Consider the following 27934-nt stretch of genomic DNA (forward strand, 5'->3'; position numbering starts at 1 on the left):
AGAGTTGAATTTTGGAATTAGAAAAATCTTGACATCACTCTGTTATTTCCTAGTAGGCTGCAAATGTCTAAAAGTAAAACTCTCTAACTTTCTGAGAGATTTGAAAGAACTAACAGTCGATAGAAAGTAATCATTAAGCAGTACATTTAGGAAAGTATGTGTTACTCATTGCTGCTAGTGTCTGTAATGACATCACTGTCTACCACCTGGTTTCTCTCTTGTTTGTGTGTCCTTGGCATAGTCACTGATGGTTATCATTTACTTAATGCTAGATTGGTAACATGGATGCACCTAATGCAATTGTACAGTTTTTATAACAAAATTGCAATTTCTTCTTTTTTTAAAGCTTATGTCTGGTTAGATGATCAGCCACACCAAGAACTGTAGCAGATTATTTACAACTCAGTAATGCAGTTAATGCATCTTGACAAGGCAGATGCTACTTTAAGACTTAACCTGGATAAAATGTAGAAAAGAAAGTAGAACTGTGCTTGCTCTTTATGATGTACAAAAAAACCATGCCCTAATCTGCAGATAGGTTAAAACTTTTAGATTATTTATTTATTTTAGATTAAACATTTCTGGGAATCTTGAACCTTATTCTTTTTCGAAAAAATATCAGAGGAAACAAATTGCTTGCTGTTACTGACGAAACAGATAAAATATATCTTGAAAGGAAGAGTCCAATTCTGAGCCAATTCAACGTTGTCACAAGTCATAATCTCAGAACATTGTCTGAATCTTGTTTAGAAGCTGTTTGCATCTCGTCAAGGGTTTATAAGTATTTATAAGTCACTGATGTCCATTGTGTTCATTGGAAGACTTCAGCAGTCATCTAGGTTACTACCTGTGGCTGTCCTTGGTGAAGTTGTGTTTCTGTCCACAGAAATGCAGGCATCTGTCTTTCCTTCATATTTTGATGTTAGAGATTCTCTCTCGATGTGCTCCACGTTACCCATTGGTGATGACCCAACTTCGTATAATTTCTGTGTAGCAGAAGGAATCATCTGCTCAGATATTGTATAAACTCAAGCCAAATGATTGAATTTTGAGAGAACTTGTTGTGATAAATATCTTTGCATTCCATTTCAGTAGCTTTATGAGAATTCATTGGATTCATTGTGAAGACAGAATAGACTTCTAAATAATGGGGCCACAACAAACATCCTGTCAGTTGATTGAGGTGAACTCATGGGGACAACTTTCCTCATCTAGTTTTCCAAAAAACCTTATTCTAGAAGAGTTCTTGAGAAATTTTTGTGGCCTTCTTGTTGAAAGTTATTATGGAGGAGTATTACTTATTAACATATTGCATGTATAATACGTATATTACATATATTAATAGAATTCTGCCCAGTTAGGAAGACTACTCAAAATTTGAATTATTTACTTGTCACTTCAACTTTTGTTTGTGTTTTGTGTTGTTGTTTTTTTTAATTACTTTAGGGATAAGGTGATTCCAGAGAGAGTGGGCACTTACAGTATCCAGTTTACTTTTGCAATGGATAAGACAAACATGCTCAGCAGTGACCAGGTTTGAAAGTATAATTAATTACATGTAGCCAAGATCATGTAATATGGAACCATCAAATACTGTGGTACTGTGCAAAAAAAATTTTATTTCTGTAACTAAGCAGATATTCAGGAGATTAACAGAACTTGATAATTTGTAACCTAGTACAACATCTTAAATATACTTCAAGACTGTCACTAAATTTCGCATGCATTTGTTTCAGTATTTTTTGAGCAACTGCTGTGTGCAGGTGAATTGCCATGAATTCTATCAGACTTCATTTTGGTTTGTTTTATTTTAATCCTCTTTCTTTTCTGATAGATTATAGTTGAAGTTGTACCTAATGACCCAGTCCGCTTGTTACCTGATTCTTTACCAGCTACTCCAGCAGTTTCCAATGTGCGAACAGTCACAAGCCGTACACTGGTCAAGAATTTATGCCTCCACATAATGGTAACTATACTTTCATAGAAAATCATTATTCGGGAAATATGACCACTAAAATGAGTTGATTTTTGCTGCAGAGCATTGCTACTGTCTTCTGTTTTAAGATATTAATAAGTATGGCTAAATCCATTAAATGTTTATTTTATTTTAAATCATAGAATCACTGGTGTTGGAAAAGATCTGTTTAGAACATCTAATTCAACCACCAACCCATCACCACTGTGCCTATTAAACCATGTCCCTAAATGCCACATCTATGTGTTGTAATAATTGAAAACAAGCCTAAAAAAAAGCTTCAAAGATTTAAATTAAATTATATTTAAGATTCTTAAACTGATGGCAGCGACATGAAGAAAGCTTTTTTTGGTTTCTATGTTTGTTTTTTGCCTCAGTCTTCACTGGCAGTCACTCTTCCCACTCCTCTCAAGTCTATTTAGTCCCTTTAACCTCAAGGCAGGGACTGAGACAGCAAATTCCACTGTGAATGAATATTGGATTCAAGACCTTTGGGTCAACCTGTATATACTTAAGTCTGAGGGACCCTCTGAGATGCATTCCAGGATCCTGAGGGAACTGGCTGATGTAGTTGTCAAACCACTATCAATCATATTTGAAAAGCATGGTAGTCGGGTGAAGTCCCCAGTGGCTGGGAAAAAGAAAACATAGCTCCCATGTTTTACAAGAGTAGAAAGAAAGACCCTGGAAACTAGTCAGTCTCACCTCTATGCCTGTGAAAATCTTAGAACAGATCTTCCCTGAAGCTGTGTTAAGACATACAGCGGACAGGGAGATTATTTGAGATAGCTAGCATGGCTTCACAAAGAGCAAATTGCACCTGGCCAATCTGGTGGCCTTCTGTGTTGGAAGACACAGTGGACATCAGAAAAGCAACTGATGTCATCTGCCTGGACTTCCATAGGGCTTTTGGTGTGTTTCCACACATCCTTGTCTTTAAACTGGAGACAGATGGATTTTGAAGGTGGGCTATTTGGTGGATAAGAAATTGGTGAATAGCAGCATCCAAAGAGTTTTGGTTATAAGGCTCAGTGTTCAGGCGGAGATCAGTATGATCATAGTGGGACTAGTAGTATTTATTATATTTATTATTATTTATTTATTATTATTTATTATTATTTATATATTTATTATATTATTTAATAATGACGGAGGGATTGAGTCCCTGGAAGTGTTCAAGGTCAGGCTGGATAGGACTTTGGACATTCTGATCTGGTGGAAGCTGTCCTTGACCATGGTAGGAAGGTTGGACTACGTAATCTTCAAAGGTTCCTTCCGTCCCAAATCATTCTGTGCTTCTACTTCATTATTTAATGCTCTTATTAAGCATTAAGTATCTGATAAGAGACCTGCTCTGGAAAGTTACAGTTCCAGGTTAATGTGGTATGTGTGTGCAAATTTAGGAATAACCTGCCTTTCACAATGACCTCTTTAATCTATAGCGACCCAAAAGAGAATTATCTCTTTTGCAGAATATTCTCCATTTCCCTTAGGAATAAAAGACAGCCCCAGCCTGTGGTTGGACCCATGGAATGAGAGGTGTGTGTGTGTATATGCACACAGAGACAACAAAGCAGTTCTTGACTTTTGGGAAGATTAGTTGTCCAAGCAGATTTGAATGGAGAGACTGTCAGCCAGTCAAGTATTTGCTGTGTGAATCAGATATAAAAATAAACATACTGACTGATCAATCAAGATTTCCCCATGTGGGGCATACTTTCACAGAATCACAGAATTGTAGGGGTTGGAAAGGACCTCTAGAGATCATCGAGACCAACCGCCCTGCCAAAGCAGGTTCCCTACAGCAGGTCGCACAGGTAGGCATCCAGGCAGGTCTTGAACATCTCCAGAGAAGGAGACTCCACCACCTCCCTGGGCAGCCTGTTCCAGTGCTCCGTCACCTCACTGTAAAGAAGTTCTTGCGCACATTTGTGCGGAACTTCCTATGCTGCAGTTTCTGGCCGTTTCCTCTTGTCCTGTCTCCACTCACCACTGAAAAGAGACTGGCCTCACCATTATGGCCCCCACACCTCAGATATTTGTAAACCTGGATCAGGTCCCCTCTTAGTTGTCTTTTCTCAAGGCTGAACGGACCCAGTTCACTCAGCCTTTCTTCATAGGAGAGATGCTCCAGGCCCTTCACCATCTTCGTGGCCCTCCGCTGGACTCTTTCCAAGAGATCCCTGTCTTTTTTGTACTGCGGAGCCCAGAACTGGACACAGTACTCCAGATGAGGTCTTACCAGGGCAGAGTAGAGGGGGAGGATCACCTCCTTTGACCTGCTGGCCACTCTCTTTTTAATGCACCCCAGTAAGCCATTGGCCTTTTTGGCCACAAGGGCACACTGCTGGCTCATGGCCAACCTGTCGTCCACCAGGACGCCCAGGTCCCTTTCCACAGAGCTCTTCTCCAGCAGCTCATCCCTCAGCCTGTATTGATGCATGGAATTATTCCTCCCCAGATGCAAGACTCTACACTTGCTTTTGTTGAACCTCATCCGTTTTTTTTCTGCCCAGCTCTCCAGCCTGTCCAGGTCTTGCCAAATGGCAGCACAGCCTTCAGGCGTGTCAGCCAATCCTCCCAACTTCATATCATCAGCAAACTTGCTGAGGGTGGCCACTATCCGCTCATCAAGGTCATTGATGAAGATACTGAACAAGACCGGACAAAGCTTATAGAGTCAAAGATGAAAGTATTATCTGATTATATATCTTTCATTAAAACTTTTTATAGATTTGGTGTTAGTGGAACTTTTTGCAAGAGAAATTTCAGTTATACTGAGCCTTCTCTATAACCTACAAATCCAGAAATGCTGTAGAAGAGCAAGTCTCAGATTCCTCTTTTCTGTGCTCTCCTGCATGTACAGCTAAATGTCACTTCTAATGGCATCCAGTGACTGGTAGGCAAGGCTGCAGAAATAATTTACTTTTATATTGTAGATGTGTTGCTGCTCTCTGACATTGGAGTTCTCTTGGCCTTGTTACACAACTTTGCAGGTTACCTTGACAAAAAAATACGTAAATCTGTAGTTTGTAGTATGTGACAGGTGCAGCTTGTTCTTCTTTACATACAGATAACCAAAACATAAATGTGCAGTCCTTGCTTTCAAATATCTCAATTAAAATCCATTTCTTATTGCTACAAGAAAACGTGTTTCCAGATTCTAGTGGGAAAGCACAGAGAGAAACTTCTGCTGTATATATAATTTTTTTTTCCAGAAGTCAGTTTCTTATGGCATCTTCCTTAACAAAACATCAGGTTTCCTGAACTTTAGACATTCACATGATATAGGGAAATTGCTTACCAGCTACCACCATGGGCATAGCCTGGAGAAAATTAATTTAATTTATTGTGTGTTAGAATAAATTTGGGTAGTGAGATACAAAGGCAGTATAACCCTAAAACACACTGTCATCTACCCTTTGCTCAGTTTCGCTCCTGCCTGTTCCGTCTCCCTTCTCAGAGGAGCAGGAAGGATAAGGAATGAGGTTCATAGTCAGTCCATAACAGCTCCTCTCTGCCACTCCTTCTTCCTCACTCTGTTGCCCTTCTCCAGCATGGGTCCTCTGCATAGGCTGCAGCCCTTCAGGAAGAATCTGTTCCCTTGTAGGCTCTTCACAGGCCGTGATTCTTTTAGGGCCTAGATGTCTGCTCTTTTTTAGGGTCCTGAAGTGCCAGCAGTGTGGATGCCTGCACCACCATGATCATCTCCACAGGCTGCAGTCCAATGGACTGCACTTCCCACACTAGGGTCTCACAAGGGGCTTCAAGGGGAATTTCTACTCTAGCACCTGGAGCAGCTCATCAGAAGGCTCTCCGCCCTGCCGCGGGCCATTGGAGCCAGCCAGAACTAGCTGTATCTTGCATGGGGTAACCCTGGCATCTCTTCACAGAAGCCACCCCATAACCCCTCCACTGTCAGAACCTATGTACACCCAATTCATAGGGAAACTGGAAGTTTTAGTTAAGTCTCTGTGCTATGATATCATTGTTCTCAGCAAGATGTGATGGGACAGTTTGCTTGCCTGGAGTGCTGTGTTAGATGGCTACAGCCTCTAGGAGAGATGTGTAGATGCCAGGAGAAAGGCCAATAAAGCTGTTGTTACAGTGGATATCTATTAATGATGCTACTCAACCAGGACAAAAAGGTAGGTGAATTACTCTCCAGGCAATTAGGAGAGGTCATACAATTGCTAGTCCTTTTTCTCATGGGAGACCTCAGCTTCTGAGATATCTGCTGAAAATACAGTACAGCAGAGATAAAACAATCCTGGCCTGCATTGGAAATAATGTGGCCAGCAAGACTTGGGAACTGATTGTCCCCTTGTAGGTGGCACAGGTGAGACTGTGCCTTGGTCTGTGTGCAGAGAAGAACAGTGAAGCTGGTAAAGGGACTAGAAAAAAATACATTCGAGGAGCACCTGAGGCAATTTAGGCTGTTTAGTCTGGAGAAAATGATGCTGAAGGGAAACATTATCACTCTCTACAGCTATCTGCAATGAGAAGGTTATAGTTTTCTTAGGACATGAGGAAACAGTGTCAGTTTGCACCAGGGGTGTTTGAATTGGACACTAGGGAGAATTTCTGCACTGAGAGGGTGGTTAAGCATTGAAGCAAGCTGCTCAGGGAGGTGGTGGAGTCCCCATCCCTGGGGGTATTTGAGAGAGGTGTGGATGTGGCACTAAGGAACGTGGTTTAGTATCAGGGCTTGATAGGTCAGGTTGATTGTTGGACTTTGATGATTTTGTATAAATAAAGGTCTTTTCCAACTTAGATTTTTCTGTGATTTTATAAATGAATTACTTATTTTGGTTCCTGTTCATCCTCCAAGCTAACTTCTCTGTCTTTTTACTTACAGGATGAATACAACAATCATGCTGGAGCTGACTTAATTGGAAGAGTAATAGCAAAAATTAAGAGCCCCAATGAAGATGATACAGAGATCCCACAGTTTCAAGGGAAGATCAGTACAATTGAGTTCCCATTTGACAGAGGATCAGCTGAAATTGTAAGTGTGACTGAAATGCACAGTTCCATGAGCTATAAGTCTATTGAAGCCTATTTTCCTACCATTTCAAACCTGATCTTAAACGCTTAGCCGTGGTCTGTGGAGGGTTAGCATTTATTGTAGGCTGCCTTCTTGATATGAAGATAAATTATTTCTTCTCTATTTGGTTGCTGATTTTCAGAAAGTGTGGAGGAAAGTCATTCTTAAAACTGATGATTCTTGCAAACTGAGGGAAGCTTATATTCAAGAACTTGATTAGAGATTAGGATTTTCAGGACGATCCAGACAGTTCTTCTCATTTAAATTTCATATGTAGATAACACTTTACTAATTTGGAGTTAAATTTTTAATGTGTTTTACATTATTATTTGGAATACTCTCTGGCTTTAATATTTTATAGTCATTTAGTCTAACTTCCTCACATATATTTAATTCAATTTTATCTTACTCTCTTTTATCAAGCTAACTGAGCTTATATATATACTGTACAGAAAGGTATCTTGTTCTTATTTGAAGAATTAAAGAAAAAAAAATTATCACTTGCCTTTACATATTGTTTTAGGAATTAGTCATCTAGACTGTTAAAAATGCTTCGCCATAGCTCAGTATGTTTTGTTGCATACTTTTTGCTGAAGAGCTCTTACGTGCCTCTGAAAATACTGTGTGTGTAGTCATACCATCTCAATCCCTTTTTTCAGCCAGTATAGACTGAACTTTTAAAACGTATGAATTCCATTTGTAACAGTTATTATAAAATGTATTATAAATGATGAAGTTTAAAACACACGAGCACAGAATCAGAAACTGTTCAAAGCTTATTGGAAGAAACAACTTGGGATAGAGCCAGCCATTTGTTCTATGTAGAATGTTCACAAAGTCTCTCCTAACAGCCTACAGAGAATTTTAGTCAACAGGACTATTCCCATGCTAAAATAGATTTATTTATTTGTTTATGTATCAACTTACTGAAGTATTACAGAAGTATTTTATAGGAAAAACATACCTTTGCTTCATTTAGTTCCTCTGTCTGTCACGTGTTTTATCAGCCTGTTGTCTATGGAAATCCTCAAGCAGAGGGTGTGCTGAAGGGAAAACAAACTTTTCAAAGAAATTTTCTCAGCTACCTTTTCTAACTTGTTCACTGGATGCAGCTTCCCAGTAGACCAGCATCAGTATGCACCAGCTGGAAGTAGATTCTCCTTAGCAACAATCAGAAAATCTGTCTTGGAAATTGCCAGAGTAAAACCCCAGAAGAATCACTAAAATACACAAATCCTGCATACAGATGTCTCTGTGTTGCACCCAGTACATCGACTACTTTCATGGAACTACACAGATGAAACTTCATGATGTAGCGTAGTCACTTGTCTGTCCATAATAATCAAGGACAGCAGAATGCAGATAATGCGAGCAAGTGCTTTTTGCTGAACAATCTGTTGAGCTCTGTTCTACTCTGATCTGTGACAAAAGTAACAAACATAGACTGAATGTAGGCAGTCGGATAAAATCACAGTACTAACTGTGCACTCTGAGTTTCTCTTGTTCTCCAAGAATCTTTCAAGAGTAATAAATTTCCTACTCCCTGCATCCATAGGGATCTTTTATTTCTCTGACAAAAGCTTCCACATTCTCAGCCAAGTTCCAGTTACCTTCTTCGCTATGATCTGAATAAGATATCTAATTAAACTCAAAGCAGGCCTATTATTGTATGTATCTTTGAGAATTCCCATACATGTTTCAGAGACAGAAGTTCTGTGAACACATTTTTCTGCTGCAAGTGGGATGGGAAAAAATGCAGAAGGTCTACTGTAGATCTACTGTAACCAGTAGCCGAATAAAATAGCACTTTTCTCCACTGACCTTGCATCTACACCTGTGGTAGAAATTTAAACTTTATATATATATATATAACTTCATATTGTTGAGGTGAATAACAGCCTCAGAGACTGGACTCTGCGTAGTCAGATAAAATTGCAGAATAATTTTTCAGACTCCTCACTGATGTAGGAATCAGGAATTTCTTCATATACTAGGAACCTCTATGGAGTCATTGTGACATAATTACTCCAGTCTCGCTTCAGTGTCCAATCTAACAACCTGTGTAACCTGAGGGGGCAGAAGAGGCAGGAGAGTTGTTTGCTTTTGGTCATTTATTAGTTGCCTTTTTTTTTTTTTTTTTTGTAAGCAGATGTTTTTTCTTCCTACCTGCGTTTTGCTGGGCTGGTTTGGTTTTTGTCAGGTGTTTTTCTGCTGCCTCTTTACTGTGATCTGGTGAAATAGTAATGCTTTTGATAGTAGTTTCTGTTCCTCACTCTTCCATTAGCAGCAATTCCACTTCAATGAATCCCTTTTTCAGGCAGTTTGTGGTTGTGTTCTTTGCAGTGAGTTCTCTGACTTCAGGCAACTCACAGAACTCACACAGAAAGGATTTGTTGGTTATGTTTTAAAACACTTTTTATATGGTTAGTAATTGAAGGGGGATGGGAAAAAATTGTGTTTTTTGAAGTACCTTGAAGTTGCTGCATCGTCTTAAGAATTATAATCATGTATAACTAGCATCAACATAATGCAGGTGATAATCTTGACATGTTTACCTCTGTGCTGAGGTTCAAGAATGCTAAATTTGTTTAATGAAGGAAAATGTTTAGATATTTATTAGCATAAATGTTCAAAGGAAAAGGAATTTCTGTTGCAGACTTATCCTGATTAAATACATAGCTGCAATATTTTTTGAAAGTCATGAAGACTATCTTTAAAGGTTTTATAAATGTCTCTTCTTTTAGGTTGCAACCACCTCTCTCTCAATTAGGTCAGCTGAGTAGCAATTTCTATACATTGAAGGTGGAATAAACATTATGAGTTTTATTATAAACATTATTCATTTTATGCATGATACCTTTCCCAAAGTAACAGCACACTTGGATTTTACTTACATTAAGTTTACTTCTAATTACCATTCTGTATGGTTTAATAATATTTCCTGTGTTTGTAAAGAAAGGGTTTTGGTTTGTTTGTTTTAATATACTTAAGAAATTTCTGAGAAATTGGATGTTCTTGTCAGTGTTTAGATATATATTTTTCATTCATTTTTGATATGCTGTCTAATTCCGTGCTAACAGCAGTAAGTTTAATTCAGCACTGGAAATAGATGGTTCTTCCACCTCTGTGTTTGTGCATCTGGTTCTTAATTTGGTTCTGTTTACATTTGTTCACAATGCTGTATGAAGTACATCTGAGGAAATCTTGCCTATGGAATGATGCAGAAAATTTTTTTTCTGACCATATGTCTCTGCAATAAAATATGTAACTGAAAATAATAAGACTCCTTAAGCAGGTAAAACAACCTCAGTTCTTAAATAATAAAATACTTACTGTTAAATCTTCATATTTTACTTATTTTTATTCTGAAATTGAGTGGATGGGGAATGAAAGCTATTTCCAAGCCAATATTTAAATCTGTAATAGTATCATATATAAGTTATGTGTTAGGAAATTTTATAAATTTTATTATTTGAACATTGTTAATTTTTTTTTGTGTGTTACCCTCAACTTACGTTTCTTTCTTTGTTTTTAAATTAGACCCTAGTGCTGGCTGAAAACAGTCCTGGAAGAGATAGTACTGAATATATTCTTGTATTTGAGCCAGACCTGCCAGCTTTGAAAAAGCCTTTGGAACCATACCGTCTGTCATTTATGTTTTATAATGGTATGTTTCACTTACTCTGAAATGCTTGTTTGTCCCTAGAACAGACTGTTTAGTTCCCTAATACTGCTTGAAAACTGTGTAACAGCCTAATAGATTTTTGCTGATGTTTTAATTAACTGTGTTACTGTAATTTCTTTTAATTGTATCTATGTATTTTTTTTCATGTAGATTTCAAGAAGCAGCAACAGATGGCAACACTTACAAGGGAGAGAGACCAATTATCTCAGTCCATAGGTGTTTATAGAAATTGGTTTGATACTACTAATCAGCTTGTAAATGAAATGAGATGTAAGTGCAACCAAGTATATACATAAATTTCCTGGCACTATTTTTTTTTCCTTTAAGGGGAAAAATCAGCATTGAAGTCCTGAGATCAATTAGAGGGGAGCCAGAAATGCTTTGCATTAGCAGGAAATTTTAGGGAATTAACTGTATAGATCATTCTCTTTCAATAAGTTATTCATACATATGTATGAATAAAGTTACTTTTCTTTTGTGCATTTGACCCTGTGTACTTTATTCAAAGCTTGTCTAACTATGCATTGTTTATCTGTACATTCTTCAGCAAATGTAATACTTAATGAAGTTTGTTAAAAGGAGTGTGAAAGCAGTTGTTTGCAAAAAAGGGAGAGAAGAAGGAGGAAACATTTTTTTGCATTATTTTTTCTTTGAATTATTCTGCCTGTTGATCAAGTTTATGTTTCTGTAACTTGCCTGTTCCCATTATAAATGCAAATTCCAGAATTTCAGTATAAAAGGCAAAAAGTTTTGCTTCATATTTTCAGAATTTGCATGTTTCTAGAGAGTAAGTTTGGGTACACCCTTATGCTTTGTGCTTTAAAATATTTTCAAATACGGATAAACCCATTTGAATAGAGAAAGTAGGAAACTCAGTATTTTCAGAATTGCTTCAGCTGAGATATAAGTTGAGGAGCCAGTGTCCCAGAACTGGCCTTTCATATAGGAAACAGAGGGTAATGCTAGCTACCACTCTTCCTTTCCCTCATGCCTTTTTCTTTGTTGGAGAACTTGGAAAGATAATTGAGGATGGAAGGAAAGAAGAGCTTATATTCTCAGACTCACCTGCATGCTAGCTCCATCGCTTCATGAAACTGAAGGAGATGACTTCTGCTGAAGTTACTAATGAAATGGACAAAGCATAAGATTTTTTTGACAAATCCTGATATTCTGTGATGGAACTGAGAAATACAGATATCATCAGCTGTGGGTGGCATAAGTCTGAAAATACTGAACAGTTGTAAGAAAATCTGCAAAAAGTGCTCCCTTCGTTTCTGATGTATCCTAATTATCTGTTGATTTTATTGGTTTCAGGTCAGGTTAAAGAAGCTGAAACAAGAGAAATTCACCTGAGAAATGAACTGAGGAAACACCAAATTGAATTACCACAGACAAACACAGTATGGCTTATTCCTTACTAAATTTCATACCATCTTAAAAATAAATCTAAATCTTAATACAATCTCTGCACCATTACTGAATCATGCCTAGTAATTACACAAACACCTGCTAACAAAACTGAAAATTTAAACCATAAGAAAAATGTATAGATCATTGCCAGTGTTTTTTTAACTGTTCTGCTAGTCTCACTGTCTCACCACTATATATTTTTGTATCCTGATCTTGTTTTTGCCCTTCTGCTAAGGTTAGCAATGGTTTGCTGGTAATACTGTTTTTAATAATGGATTTTTAAAAGCTGATCGATACATGCTAGATGTATTTTGGCATAAATAGACCAAACAAAAATAGTTTTCAGAGAATACAGCCTTTCATATGCTGCTGCAAAAGCTGACTTGAAAGATTCAGGACAATGTATCCCACCACCAATTTTTCATAAAGATCCAGTTAAAGTTTAAGGAAGTCTTTTAAGGAAATTTTCAAACTACTGGTGTTTTGAAAAAATACTTGTGTAAATTATTCCTTATCTTTAGATCAAATAAAAATGAGCTACAGTTATAAAGCACAAATCAATAGATTATACTACAATGAAACCTGAGTTCCCCAGACCTGGGCATATTCCCTTTCTAAAATAGTTTCTTGTTCTACATTCATGGTTACCAATTCCTGATATTTTCTTCAGTTTTGGCTGTAATTAAGATCCAGTAACTTTTTGAAAAGATTCCTGAAATCTTAAAAAAGTATAGTAATAAAAAAGCTTATAGCTGCAATGCAGCGTGGTCCCCTTTACATTTACAGATTATTGAATTATTTTATTTAGAATGTGATTCACAGCAAATAAAAGAAGTGCTTCTGCAAGTTGGCCCTGTGATAAGTGCTCACTAACTCTAATTTTCAATTGTCAGCTTCAGTATGTGGATTCTCTTATAAAACAAAAGATGTTGGATCAAGATGGACTAATGAAACAGCCAAGAAGGACTTGTACCCTCCCAAACTATCCAAAAGGCAACCAAGATATTTTAGGGAAGGTGAGTTTTCTCCCAAAGAGCCTTCAGATGAGTTTTGTTAGTTCTAGGAAGTGGTAGTGATGGAAAAATTAGCCAGCTGAATATCTCAGTAATTCTTGAGGAGTAGCAAGGAAAAGATAACAATTCACATCCCATCCAATGACCGGCTGATTACAGTGCCATCAATGGAGGAGTTATATGTCTGATTGTAGTTGCAGGAGTATTGTGATTGGTATGGAAAGGGGGCATGGTCTTGACTTCTATTTTGACTGTTCTAACTTCTGTGGTACAGATTGCACATTTAGCACAAATTGAGGACAATGAAGCAGCAAAAGTTATCTCTTGGCATCTCGCCAGCGACATGGACTGTGTGGTCACATTGACTACTGAAGCTGCTCGTTCTATTTTTGATGAAACACAAGGTCGACAGCAAGTGTTACCTCTTGATTCTATTTACAAGAAGACACTCCCTGATTGGAACAGGTAGGGGAAGAAACAGTGAAATTTCTGCATTTGTATTACATAGTTATTTAATATTTTTCTCATATTTCTTAAAATTGCATTGAAGATTGAGAGTGTAAAATTTCTGGCTTTGTAAAACTCGGAATGTCCTTTGAAATTTTAGCTGTAAACCTAGCTTTACATATTTAACTAAATATTCATTTAATAAGATGTTGCTCCTGAAAAGACAAATTTCCATTTGCTTTATTCACCTCTACGTGTTTACTAGAGCACTAGAGCATTAACTGTTCTTTTGTTTAATAAAATTCTAGTGCTTCCAATCATATTCTAACTTCTTAAGAAATCTAATTTTAATTACAGTCCCTAAAATTTATTGTTGATAAATTGATAACTTATCCTATGATGTGGAAATGCTAAAATGCACTCAGTTCAGCTTTAGATTTCTAAGTAGATGATTAGAAGCAATAATGAAATAAGGATAAACCACTTTTTTCTTTTTCTTCCTCACTCTCTCTTTTCTTTAACCAGGCCTTTACCTCACTTAAGAAATGGAAAAATCTGCTTCAGACCTGTAGGAAATCCTGTATTTGCCAGAGATTTGTTAACATTTCCAGATAATGTAGAGCATTGTCAAACAGGTGAATGATATTAAAAAAAATGGGTAGTAATATTTTTACTTTTTTAATAAAGTAGAGAAACAACACAAAAGAAAACTCATTCAGTAATCTTCATTAGGACATGTGATTTGCAAATACCAGTGTACGTTCCTTATGAGGCTTGCAGGTATAAGGAGTGTGACATTACTGTTAAGTACTTGCAGACAGCAACCGTGAAAATACCAGCAATGACCAAAATCTAATTTAATACATTATCCAATTCCCCAGTACATCCAAACAGAACCTGACCACCATGGTATTATCTTTGTATTAACTACTGCAGAAGTCACCACTTCTGTTAATTTTCTTCTCTCAGAAGTATGTAATGCATGGTTTAAAACAGATTCTGACCAAACTGTATGTGACTGTATCTGTCATGCTTAAATATTTACAATAAGAATAATCTTTCAGTTTTTATGTAGATTCCAGTTTAGGGAACTGCATTCCCCTGCTCTTTCTAACAGTGTGGCAATACCTACGTTTTCCTAAATTCCTTTGCTTAAATTAATTTAAATTAAATTAGATCCTTATATCAAAAGTTAGAATCTATAGGTAGTTCAGTAAGTTTTTCATCATATGTATAAACTTCCCAGTGTTAAAATGTTCCTGTCCATTGTTAATAAAAATACATTATAAAAAATTGGTCCAGTTAATTTTCACAGAATCACAGAATGGCCAGGGTTGGAAGGGACCTCAAGGATCATGAATCTCCAACCCCCTGCCACATGCAGGGTCACCAACCTCCCCATTTAATACTAGACCAGGCTCTCCAGGGCCCCATCCAACCTGGCCTTAATTTTCAGAATGTTAGATACTGCCAGAGACTTTAATTATAAATTCTTTTTTGTATTCCATTTTAGCACATAAGCTGAAACTTTTGTGGAGAAAGTTAGGAACACATAGCTTGACATATCTTAAGCAAGGCTACTTAAAATTTGTATAGAATGATCTTCTGTTACGAGATGATCTTAAGATCAGTTGGATCAATCTGTTAATGTTTTCTTTTTTTCTTTGATTATCCATTGAATACTGAGGAATATATGAAGAATCCAAGAACACCATTCAAAGATGACTCAAAATGCAATTTATATAATTTCCTAAAGCTTGGCATTGTTTTTATATGCATCTTTATCAATGTAAATATTGGATACCAAAAGAGTACTACTGTGGGAAATAGTTAGTTGTGCCACAAGGCAATGAAACACACTAAATTTTAATGAATTCTCTACTTAGTACAGAAGGTTGCGTGATTAATATCACCTCAGCATAAAATTGAATTGAAAAATACATATGCTTTTTCCCTTTCACATATCTGAAAAGTCACAACAGTGATGCCCCAGAGTTAACTTTTCAAAACTTACTTATTTTGTTGCAGAGAAATTTCAGTTCTATTTTTCTTTAAATTTTCCAGTGTTTGGGATGCTTTTGGGTGACACTATCATCATAGATAACTTGGACGCTGCAAACCATTATAGAAAAGAGGTATGTTTCAGTTATTCTTGATATTTTTTTAAAAAACAAATGTATTACTGGGTCTACATATTAAATATATTGTAACTTGAGTAGTTAATTTTAAAGTAGTTAATTGCAAAGTTTAGTGCTGCATTACTTACAACAGTGTGCTTATTGTTCATAAGTATATTGTGTTGTCCAGCAGAGGATAGAATCCTTACTATTGGCACTGACAAAATTACATCCATTAAAAAAATTCCACTATGTGAATGTTGACATGAAGCATGGGAGCATATTATTAGAGGCCAACATTTGTAGTTTCCCTGTTAATATTAAACACAAGTTCTTGAGTACTTTCCTAGTCCCTGTAATAACACAGGAGTCTGAGCACATCATGAAATTTCACATATGCTACAATGTTTAAGAACTTCATGTGAAACTTATTAGACCTTTTTCTGATCAAATTTACCAAGGTTTAAGCAGACAAATTAAAGACAAGAGTCTCTGAGGAAGTCCTGTACTATGGGCGAAATCAGCTCTTCTGTTCTGTGGTTCCCTTTTTACTGGCTATTGCTTACTAATAACCTTGGAAACAAAGAATGTCTTAAATGTTTCCAGAGAGCATCTCAGAAATATGGTGATAGTCATAGTAAAAAACAGCTGATTGACTTTATGAGTTTTCATCATGTGTATACATCTCCTTGTTATCAGAAAACACATCTACCACTTTTTAGCTGAGAATACCCTATATGATTCTTTTATCTTTTTTTTTAACTGCAAAGTCAAAGAGGAGAGACAAGGGAGTCAGATGTAGATGCTAATCAGTGTTAGGGGACTGATCATCTGGGTCTGTCTGGGAAAAAGAGTTTTAACTACTGAAAGTAAATTTGACAAACTTTGTGGGAAGTTGTATTGAACACATTACAAGAAATAAATCCCTTAGATTTCAGATGCTGTGAATCTTATGCATTACTTGAAAGCAAAAGTCAAGAAACATAATTTCATAAAATACTACTATTGAAGAAGTAGCAACTTTGTAGTTGAAAGATGCTTAGCTTCACAACAGCATTTCTGAAAACTTAATTTTCAATGAAGTTACTAATTTTTAACACCACTTTTTGTACCTATGCAGGTAGTAAAAATTACACATTGCCCTACATTGCTGACTAGGGAAGGAGACAGGATTCGCAGCAATGGAAAATTTGGAGGCCTTCAGAACAAAGCTCCTCCAATGGACAAACTGAGAGGAATGGTATTTGGAGCACCTGTGCCAAAACTTTACTCTGCTTTCACTGGGCAGATAGGTGGGTTAATAAAAGGAAACTTTTAAATTAGCATAAAGTTATTTTAAGAATATGACCTTTAAAATGTCCTCTTTGTTAATTTTCCTTTATATTTCCCGGTTTTTAAAAAAAAAAAAAAATCATGATACATTGTCTCACTTTATTAATTTCATTAATGGAAGAGTTGAACCATTGGTAAACATCCAAACAGCAGGCATGAGGAGCTTGAGGTCAGTGAATTCTAGCATCTTTGAAAGCAGAAGTATCATGCCTTTCTCTTCCAGAAATGCTATACTTTAATTTAAAATTCCTGACTGTGCAAGTAATCTCTATTAGGAGAAATTACTGTTCCTGTCATTCATACACAACGTCATCTATATTATTTCCCTAACAAGAATAGGCACTGTATTTCCCAAAGGATCACTTATTATTTATGTTACATGCTTCTTTTCTGAATAAATGTTACAAATGGGGTTAAAAGACAGTTGCTTTTGACATATAAAAACTGACCTGACCGACTTACAAAACAATGAAAAGACTTATTCACAAATTACAGTTGATATTTAGTATTTAATTTTCAAAATTAAGGATATGAAGATTTTCTATAACAAAATGTGCAATATGGTTAAGGTGGATTGGGGGAAAGAGAGAAAGCACATGCACCTTCTGGATTTGTCTTATATTTGAGCAAACAACATTGACCATTTCAGTGATATATTAAAAAAAAGAAAAGACTGAAAAGATCTTTCCTAGGCCTTTCAGTAAAAAAAAAAAATAGGATCATAGAGTCATAGAATTGCTCAGGTTGGAAAAGACCTTAAGGATCGTTAAGTCCAATCACAACCTAACCATACTACCCTAACAACCCTCTGCTAAATCATGTCCCTGAGCACCACATCCAAATGGATTTTAGATACATCCAGGGATGGTGACTCAACCACCTCCCTGGGGAGCCTATTCCAGTGCTTAACAACCCTTTCTGTAAAGAAGTGTTTTCTGCTGTCCAACCTAAACTTCCTCTAGTGCAAATTGAGGCCATTTCCCCTCGTCATGTCACCAGTGAGAAGAGATCAGCATACTTTGAAACATATTGCATCTAGAAATAGTAAGCATTTGAGGTACAAAATTAAAATATTCTGGATTTAGTACACTTTGTATTTCTTTATGAACACATTTTCAGCTGTCAAATTCCATTACCAAGTGTGAATTAAATTTGATTTTTCTGTGTCAGATAATCTAGTGTTCAGTTAACCTTTGTTAGTTAAGCAAGCTTCCTCATGCAGTGAAGTAAAACAAATGAGCATGGCCTAACATGCTTGAACTCTTTTTTCTTGACATTTATTCAATGCTTGGACAAAGAAAAATTATTTGCCTCTTTGTTTAACAAGAGTAACATATTTTGTCAGCAAAATAAACCCTTATTAACTGTACTGCTCTTGCCTCATTTAAATGTCCCCATAAATGTAACAAAATGAAACTCAGTAAATTTTCTCTTGTTCCACAAGGTGGACTAGAATTCAACACATTAGCAGAAGCTTTGGCTCTGTGACTCAAAACAAAACAATACTAAAGTACACTGAGTGGCACTGGAGGCAGAGGGTCCGGTGAGGAGCAAGCAAGCAACAGGCTGTGTAAAGAACTGTTTGCCACAAAAATGTTCAGTTTCCTGGTACTTTATTGTGATCTAAATAACTGCTTAAAGAAAAAACAAAAAACAGAATATTGTATACGATTTTTTTCCAACATTTCTTTACAGTAATATTAACAACAGCTGATCCATTGTGAGTTTGGGTGGGGCTTTAAATAGTGCTTTGTTTTTTTGTGACTCTTAGGTTTTCCTACAGATCATACACTAAATAACTGTGTATTTAATGCTTTGTTTTAATATTTTATTCTTCAATTAGATCTTCTACAGCAGTACCGTGCAGCAGTTGTGAAACTTGACGATGTGAATAAAGACCTTGATTTACATTTGAGATCGCTTAACACTCCAGAAATGCTGAAGAAAAAACAAGAGCTTGCCGAACAAGAGAAAAGCCTCATGCTTATAGAACAAAAATTGGGTATGTTACTGTATTAGATTTTGTTAACACCAATTGTTGTGGTAAAGGAGGAAAACTGTTAACTACATCCAGATGTGTTCTACATTTGTAAGCTAGTAAGTACAGGCTATGAAAGAAAATTCTTAAAGTTACTTAAGGGCTTAGAGGTATTTAATTTTTATTAAAGGATGTAAAAATTCTGTGTAGTATGATGTGGGTAGTGCCTAGATGAGCGCTGCCCTGTGACATATTCACATAATGTGATCAGTCAGTGACTTTTAAACATCAGACCATGATCTCACTGAGATTATGTAACTGTACATCTAACTTGCCCAGTTGTAGAGAACGCTGAAATTCTTTTTGATATGACTAGGCAAAGAGCTGAATTGCTTTTGCTAAGGAGACACAACCAAAACACTGTACTTCAAAAAGAAACACCCCTAATTCTGCGCAGACAGTATTTCGTAGTTAGAAATATTTTTTTATGTCATTATCAAATAAACTATGCATCTTCAAAATATACTTCAAAAGTCAACATATACTCTGTTGCAACTGTAATTAAAGCAAAATGTGTTGTTTTTTTTTTTTAATTTGTTCTCACCTGCAATTTCTTAATAGGTATGACTCCCTCAGATAAAGTCTCTGAATTGTTAGTTCAGCCTACAATCCTTGATATGCCTGACACCCCCATCCCTCCCAAAAGAATGCGAAAAGAAAGTGTAAAAAAATTGTATAGGTGAGTATTTCAGATATAGTCACTGTTTTTCCATAGCCTGAGTTCAAAGCAAAAAATGTTTTGGGGAGCTTTTTTTCTTTGCTTGAGAGATTTTTTATAAATTAATATTTATATACAACAACCAACAATAAATAGAGTTGGCATGTGTCTGACTTTCAAAGTTTTGGGTTTTTTTTCCTTTAGGACTTCTGCTGTTGTTTTAGTTTGTTTTAAACATTTGCTTACTAATTTTAATTGTTTACCCTTATAAAGTGAATGAGTGGCATTTTTATGCATTCACATATTTTCAGTATTTTCAACTCCTAATGTGTAGAAGCATTCAAGATGGCTTGGCCTGTAAATTCTTTTAAGGTTCAGTTACAAATATTGGGCAGATGACTAGAGAGAGTCATTCTTATGTAGCTTTTTCTAGCTAACTGTCCAAAATAAGATGGTGCTATTTAACACAGTTATCTCTATGTATCTCATTCTGCATTGCCTCTGTTATTGATGAACATCTGTATGAAAAAAAAAAAAAAAAAAAAAAAGTGAAATATGTAAGATAATATCCTTAAAATTACTGGAACTGAATTTTCCATTTTTGTATCTCTTCTTTGCTGAATTTCAGTCGTATTTTTCAGATTATTTAAATCTTACTGAGTTGTGTTCTGTAAGCCTCAGTTTGACTTTTCACAATATTACGTATCATACACATACGTTGCTTTTTTACATACATTCAGAACTTAAGTTTTTATGTACTTGAATTATCTACTATTTAACCTGATTCTATCAATATTTTCTTCAAAATGATGAGAATAAGAAGCTTTGCATAAAAATGGGGTTTGTAATATTTGTATTAGTTGGTGCTCTGTGTATTTTGTATTCAGTTGTAGCAGAAATGTATATAAAATTGAAGATCTTGATTTACAAGCTACTGTGCTGTGATGTTTATTTTGTTGTTCTTTTAGCTCAGAAGAACGGGTTTCCTCTGCTGCTAAGAAGCAGCTACAGCAACAGCAACCACTGCAGATACCACCTTCAGAATTTAATGGAACTACACGAAAGAGAAAGGCATAGACTGATGACTCTTGCTGGAAACATCTATATATTGAAAATGTGAATAAATGCAGTTAAAGGAAATATTCATGTTGTATTACCTGTTACTACAAAGATTTTTATACTGATAAAAGATATAAATGTATTTCAGTTAGTAGTAAGAAAACTTTAAGTGTCTAACATTGATAGCCTAATTTTTGTATAGTTAATTTTCATTTCCAAAAGCTTTCAGAGTTCTTATGTTCATGTGTGGAAAAAAGAAATTTAAGATATATCGTTTTTTATTTATGAAAAAAATTCAAACTTTTCAATAAAATTGCTGCAATACAACACACTGTCAGTGTAATTGTAATAACTGAGTCAGCAGACTGAAACTTTTTGTTTCAGGCTGGCTAGGGAAAGAGAGCTTTCAGGGCTGCTCTTCTTTGATGAATTGTCAAGGGATTGTAATATCAATTAACAAGAGAGGGTCGGAGACTCAGCATAATGAAATCTAACCACAGCCATTTGTAGTTTTCAAGATAGTTAACAGAAAGCCATTATTTAAGGTGATGTCCAAGATGTTGACATAGAAATTTATATCTCCCTCAGAAATTTCTCCTTAATGGAGAAAGAAAGTAATAACTTGTGAGTACAAAAAGCTTAACAGCTTTACTAGGAAGCTGTTTTATGGACAAGGAAAGTTGCTAAGGATTACATTTCATGGATGCAGTTGAGATGTATTATTATCCCAGTGCTAACCTTAATATCTCTATTACAGCAACACTCACAGAACAGCCTTACTGCTAAGCAGATAAAAATCAGTCCACGACACCAAAAGTGTAACTGGGACATAAGGATTTCAGTAGGAAATGGTGAAATCACAAAGGGAAAAAGAAAAATGATTAGTCTGTGTATGCGTTTTAAGAGTTAGAAATAGAGACTAAAACAGGAGGTAGAATAATCATGAGGAAAGTGTAGATATCTGAACAGAATTTTGTTTTGTAAGGATTTCTCTTGTTTTAAAACTTACATCAGTAGATTTTGTTGGCTTCCTTAAATGCCTAAAGCAAATTAAATTTTTTTGAGGTTTAAAAAATAGTCTTAAAATACTAGAGAAAATATTCCAACGGGTAAATGAGACTACAAAAAAGTGAGAGGGAGAATCAAAGGTAAACTGTAGTCTTCTGAATGCATTGCAAGGATGTTATCAATTTATCCAGTAAAAAAATATATATATAAGTTTTCTGAAAAGGGTCTTCAAACTTAAAAAAAGACATTGTGCCATCCTGCTGTAAGTCTCATACTGCTGATCCCTTTATGACATTTCTAGTTAAACTTCTCCAATTTATGTATACAACACATAGTAGGTTAGGAGGGTGTATGGGAACTACTGAATCACAGCCTGAACCTCTGATTGACCACCTGAGGCAAGCAATGAGTCAGCCACGGGAGCATAGGTGAAGGTAATTCATCTGTGCTACAGGAAGGGGTGAAGCTTGGCTCTACTAGATCCCATTTAAGTGCTGACTGCCACTGAGGAAGGATCTCTTCCTGGAGATCACTCTGTGTGGCGAATACTGCAAGCCTACAACATTGGTAAGCATTTTCCACTTGTCATCTGTCTATTGCAATAATCTTACTTAGCCTAAAACTCAGTACACCAATTGATTTTACAGCTCTGTAAGCTTATTGAGAGAGAGGTTCTACAAACCTCATGTCTTAATGATAATTGAATTATTTAGACATCAAATTGTACTGTTTTCAAGGAAAATATATATATACTTGAATATAGCATGTAACATCAGCAAAGGCACAGTTATTTTCCTGTTTTTCAACTCAAGAGTTGAACCAAGCAGCTGTAATGGGGAGTTTGCTGTCCTGCCACACCATACTCATTAACTACAACTACTTAGTACTTCTTGTAAATGCTTTTTTCTTACTGACATCTACCTCACCTCAGCCTCTGGATGATCTTAAAGTTTATTAGATTAAATGCCTACTCCAACAGAAATGCTTACTTTTGAAATTTATCTCTGGACTTCAGTGGTCAGAACTACTGTTAAGTGAAGCATCTCCCTTGTGGAAGAAGCAAACAGGAAATTAAGAATGATTTCCAGAGTTGTGCAACAGTCATCAAAGATTTCGGGGAATTTCACCAGTGGAATCTTCAGGAGTTTTCATCAGAATGATTGAAAATTAATCACAGGAGAAGTTCTGCTTTGAATAGCTATTTAGGACCATCCATCTGGTCCTGAAAGAGTCTTCAAGCTCTTAAGGTAAGTGTCAATTTTTTCCTTACTGATTCTTTACTCTAAAACTACGGTATGTATGATTTGTTCTCTGATTTCACCAGGGACTGAGGGAGAGCTGTGCGGGAAACAAGAGGAAGTGGTTCTTGCTGAGGCCTGAGCCAGCTCATGGGAACAAGGAAGTGGTTTCTGATTCACCCCAGAAGCATCCTTGGGTGTGGGGATGGACCTTCTTTTTTATAGGCATACTCCTCAAGTTTACTTACTTTTTAATTACTTTTTTTCCATGTGATAGCAGAAAAAGAGCATTGTTTTTAGAAGTATCGAAAAAGAGCATTGTTTTTAGAAGTATCTTTTCATCTCTTTTCTTAACCCATAGGACAGGCTTCCTTAATAGAAGCCTTATTATTATAGTACTTATAGTGTATATGATCAGAGCATTTGGTTGAGGTTGTGGTGGTGTGGACATTTAAGAAAGCGTTGGCAAGGAATTGTCATGAAAACACTGTTTGCCTTCATGCATCAAATTTTCTCCCAAATAATTCTGCTTCCTGTCACAGTTTCGTCTGGGACAGAATGGTTTTCTTCAATACAGTGGTACAATGCTATGTTTTGATTCTAGGAGAAAAACAATGTTGAAAAAGTACCAATGTTTATTTATAGTTGCTGCTAAGCAGTGTTGTACAGAGCCAAGGCCTTTGGCAGCAAAGGGCCCGAGGAGTTAGGAGGGAACAGAATTAGGACAACTGACTTAAACTGGCCAAAGGGATATTCCATACCATGTGATGTCGAGCAGAAGCTTTGAAGGGTGTGGGAGTTAGTCTTTCTTCTGCTGCTCAGGGGCTAGCTGGGCATTGGGGATCATAGTCATGGAATTGCTCAGGTTGGAAAAGACCTTAAAGATCATCAAGTGCAACTGCAATGTAATCAAACTGCCCTAACTCTAACAACCCTCTGCTAAATCATGTCCTTGAGCACCGCATCCAAACGGTTTTTAAACATATTCAGGGATGGTGACTCACCCACCTCCCTGGGAACCTATTCCAGTGCTTAACAACCCTTTCTGTAAGGAAGTTTTCCCTGATGGTGAGCCCATCATGAGTCCATCCCATCATGGGACGGTGACCAACTGCTTGTGCATCAATTATTATATGCATGTATATAATATTTGTCATAATTATTACCCTTTTATCTGTCCCTAAATAGTTTTATCTCAACCCACAAATTCTACTGTGTTGGTCTTTTTTTTTTTTTTTTTTTTTTTTTTTTCCCTGATTCTCTTCCCCATCCCAGTGGAAAGTGGAGAGAGTGAATAAACAACTGTGTGGTACTCAGGCACCTGCAGGGTTAAACCACAAGAAGTTTTTTTCAATATTTAGGAAGAAAAGGCTAGGCAAGATTTCATGTCATTAGTACTGCAAGTATAATTGCTTTCACCAAGTCAACCAGCATTGAACAGATCTGCAGTTGATCCATCTTCACCTGCTTGGATGCAATCCAGTATAGAAGCCCAAATTAGTTCTAGTATTTTCCTTTTTAAAAATCCGTTTGCTTATCTAGGAATCACAAACACATTACTGATGGGAACAGTAGTGATATCTTTCAGCATGAGGTAAGCATTAGCCTCCTTTTCTGCCTGTTCCTGCAGTGGGTGTATCCCGTGATTTTGACATTCCTGTCACACCAGATCATCTCCCCAGGCTGCAGCAAACAGCGATCGTTTCTGTTTCATAAGAGGTATATACATGTGTATGTGCATATATGCAGATATGTTTATATGCATGTATATTTATAGTTTTTTATATATATATAGTTATATATATGTTACTTTGTTATGTATTTCTGTGAACAGGCTCTTCCACACCCACTGCTGTTACGAAAATGCACAGAATTGCAATGGAGCTGTACTAGATGTGCTTGAACTGCACAGCCACTCTATTCTCTTCATGTAGTAAGTCTTCTCTACTGTGAAATAGTCCAAGGGACAGCAGGCTCCATTTGAGTAAACAAAACTGATGTATGAGTGTGTGCACATACACTAATTAAAAGCAATTTTATTTTAAGATAGCCTATACATAAAACCGGGGCAAGTGTTCAGATGTTACCGGCAAGCCTTTGGTTTGCAAATATATCAATTCCATAATTTTTACTGGATGTGTGGGTTCCCACAGTTCTCACCAGTTTTTATAGGACTGAATTTATGAGAGCTCTAAAGAAATCCCACTCACTGGTGTTTTGGACTGAGTTGGAAAAGACCCACAAAGGTCATGCAGATCTAACCTCTGGCTCCACACAGACCACCCAAAATCCAACCCCTATGGCTGACAGCACTGTCCAAATGCTCCTTGAACCCCAGCACTCAGGGCTGTGCCCGCAGCCCTGTGGTGCAGCACCTGTCCCTCACCCCCCGCTGCCCTCCCCTCACACAGTTCCATGCCATTCTCTCGGGCCCTGTCGCTGTCACATAGAGCAGAGCTCAGCGCTGCCCCTCCGCTCCCTGAGGAGCTGCAGCCGCTATCAGGCCTCCCCTCAGCTCCTCTGCTCTGTGCTGAGTACAGCCAGGGACCTCAGCTGCTCCTCATCCTTAGTGCCCTCTGAACCATTCTCCATCTTTGCAGCTCTCCTTTGGACACTCTTTAACAGTTTTATCTTTATACACAAGAACAGATTTTGTAAGGGTTTTTGTTTCTGCTTTCTTCTGTTCTTACATCCAATAATATAATCTAAGAATGTTTGCCTGAACTATGTCATGTTAACTTTTTAGCAAAGGAATGCTATGTTCTTGTAGCTTGATGGAGATTTAGCAGGCTCTACATTCCACTATCCACTCCTTTATCCATCACTCTATAACTCAGTCAAACCAACTAAAACACATTGTGCAGGAAATACACAAATTGTCACTCTATTACAGCAAAATGACTATTTATCCCCACCCAGTTTACTTAAATGTTTGGAAGAATGGGGAACCAATTAACTTCTCATTCAGCATTTTTTACTTGCATTTTTTACTCATTCAGTATTTTTTTACTTGCTATGTTTAAAAATTGCTGAATAAAAGGGTTATTAAATTAAAAGCTGCTGATAGTTTAATGAAAATGATCCCCAAAGCTGTTAACCTTAGCTTTCTCTAGTAATCAGCTGAAAGGAGGCTGGTGAAAACAGGTATTTCCTCTTACGTATATATCTTGCTTGTATTGTTTTCTTATGATTGGATTCAAAATATGTTAAAGAAATGAAACAGCAATATCATAAAATCAGTATGTAATTAAAGGCACATAATAGGCAAGGTGGACTGGTACGTTTCTACTCTGCCTTACTTAAAAGAACCTGTCTTCTTAACTGAGGATCTTTTAGCACATTGTGTGTGGTATAATAGCCACTGAATTTAGCAACTGCTCTCCTGGAAGACACAGATTGTAGGTTCAGCTCTGCTCAGGCTGGAAAAGCTGGTTATGCAAGAGAAAAATTCATGACAGCTTGAGGAATGCAGTGAAAAGAATTCTTCAGAAACAATGGAAGAAGCTATTCTACAAGTTGCTCAAGAGCTGCTTTTCTTTAACAGAGTCCTGGGGCGATTCTAGTGCAGAGAGTGTCCTGTGAAAAGTGAGAAGGGATGGTTAGAAGTCCTTGTAATGCTGGGGACTTTTGGCCAGAGCAATCAAAAGAGCAGTCAAGAGAGTTGTAGCAGTACGTAACAGAGTTTGTTCAGTGAGGGAAACCAAAGTACAGCTGCTGAAATGGAAGCATGCTCAAGACTGTACACATGCAAGAAGCCTCACATAGTGAAATGACCCTGCTTCTGTGGCAAATGGTAGTTTTGACAGATAAACCACAGCTTTAGCACAGCTTTCTTAGCTTTGGTCATCCACCACTGTCCACCCCTGAACTAACCTGAAGGTGTGCAGCAAGGCTGGTTGAGTCCAGCTGCTATAAGACTGTGGTAAAAATGGGAATGGGATAAATCCCGTGTTGCTGTTGCAGTGTGCTATTATGCAGACATGTGGAAGCTTGCAAGTAATCATTTCCTTTATTGGCATTTTAATCACCATTTTGAGTTTGTAATTACATTCTGAGTGGAGAGCCTCCAGACGCCAAAGGCAGTTTATTGTCATGCAAAACTTGGAAGAAAAAAGGCTCTCTGAAAGTGGGTGGTCAGACCAAAACTTTGACTTATTCCATTGGACTCTGGAGGAGTATTTTGTCTCCCTGCAGAACTAAGCCAGTCTAGGAATCTGCACCGGAGCATCGAACCTGTATAAGCTGTGGCCATTTTTGTCCTCCTACTCTGCAAATGCTTTGAGGCAACAGGAGTGCTGGAAGAGGGGTGCATACTTGTCCAACACAAAACAAAGCCAAAAGAATGCTTGCTTTTTCCACTTAAATATGACCTGTGTGTTTGGGCATAAACTTGTGATGCTGTCAGAGCCTCTTCTAACAAACTTTGTGTCCCACGTGTCCGCAGGTATAACCAAGAGCTCTCAGGGAACTCTGAATGAGAGCACGTGTACCGGGGATAGGGGAAGCTGTGTGAGGAATGGAGATGGCTTAAGGAATCAGCTATTTTTGACTTGGAAATTTGATTCTGAGATTTCACATCTGCAATTTGACATTTGTAATTTGACATTTGTAGGCCTCTGTTGCTGGATGCTTCCAAAATCTAAACAGCCTGGGGCTACAGGTTGGCTCACCATGGAGGCTACTGACAGGTGACTTCAAGTATGCTCAAGAGGCTCACTTCTGTGGTAGGAATTTCTTAGAATTAGATGATGAAAACACAGAGAAGACAAGCAGATAAGCAAAGACTCCTGGAGACAATAAAATCCCTGATAAGTATGCAAGAAATAATGTGGAAACTGAATGAGAGATGGACACGTCTATTAATACTACACAGAATTACTGTGGTGAGGCTCCTAACAGCTTAATTC

The 27934-nt window shown here is 37.0% G+C and overlaps 1 protein-coding gene across 2 annotated transcripts in view; it reads left to right on the plus strand.

The window, feature by feature from the left end:
• Positions 1–21124, plus strand: part of SMCHD1 (structural maintenance of chromosomes flexible hinge domain containing 1) — a 78271-nt gene extending 57147 nt beyond the window's left edge. The window contains exons 35-48 of one of the 2 annotated variants that reach the window (XM_048939745.1): positions 1447–1534; positions 1835–1966; positions 6834–6983; positions 10563–10689; positions 10858–10977; positions 12022–12107; positions 13011–13133; positions 13405–13595; positions 14103–14212; positions 15642–15712; positions 16815–16986; positions 18870–19028; positions 19626–19743; positions 20691–21124. In XM_048939745.1, coding sequence (XP_048795702.1) covers positions 1447–1534; positions 1835–1966; positions 6834–6983; positions 10563–10689; positions 10858–10977; positions 12022–12107; positions 13011–13133; positions 13405–13595; positions 14103–14212; positions 15642–15712; positions 16815–16986; positions 18870–19028; positions 19626–19743; positions 20691–20799 — 1756 coding nt within the window. In that variant the 3' untranslated portion in view covers positions 20800–21124. Of the gene's footprint in view, positions 1–1446; positions 1535–1834; positions 1967–6833; positions 6984–10562; positions 10690–10857; positions 10978–12021; positions 12108–13010; positions 13134–13404; positions 13596–14102; positions 14213–15641; positions 15713–16814; positions 16987–18869; positions 19029–19625; positions 19744–20690 lie in introns of those variants that run through there. The other variant, XM_048939746.1, reaches the window with a different exon arrangement.
• The last annotated feature ends 6810 nt before the right edge of the window (positions 21125–27934 follow it).

The sequence above is a fragment of the Lagopus muta genome, chromosome 3 (assembly GCF_023343835.1).
Source record: "Lagopus muta isolate bLagMut1 chromosome 3, bLagMut1 primary, whole genome shotgun sequence".
NCBI classification, from domain to species: Eukaryota; Metazoa; Chordata; class Aves; order Galliformes; family Phasianidae; genus Lagopus; species Lagopus muta.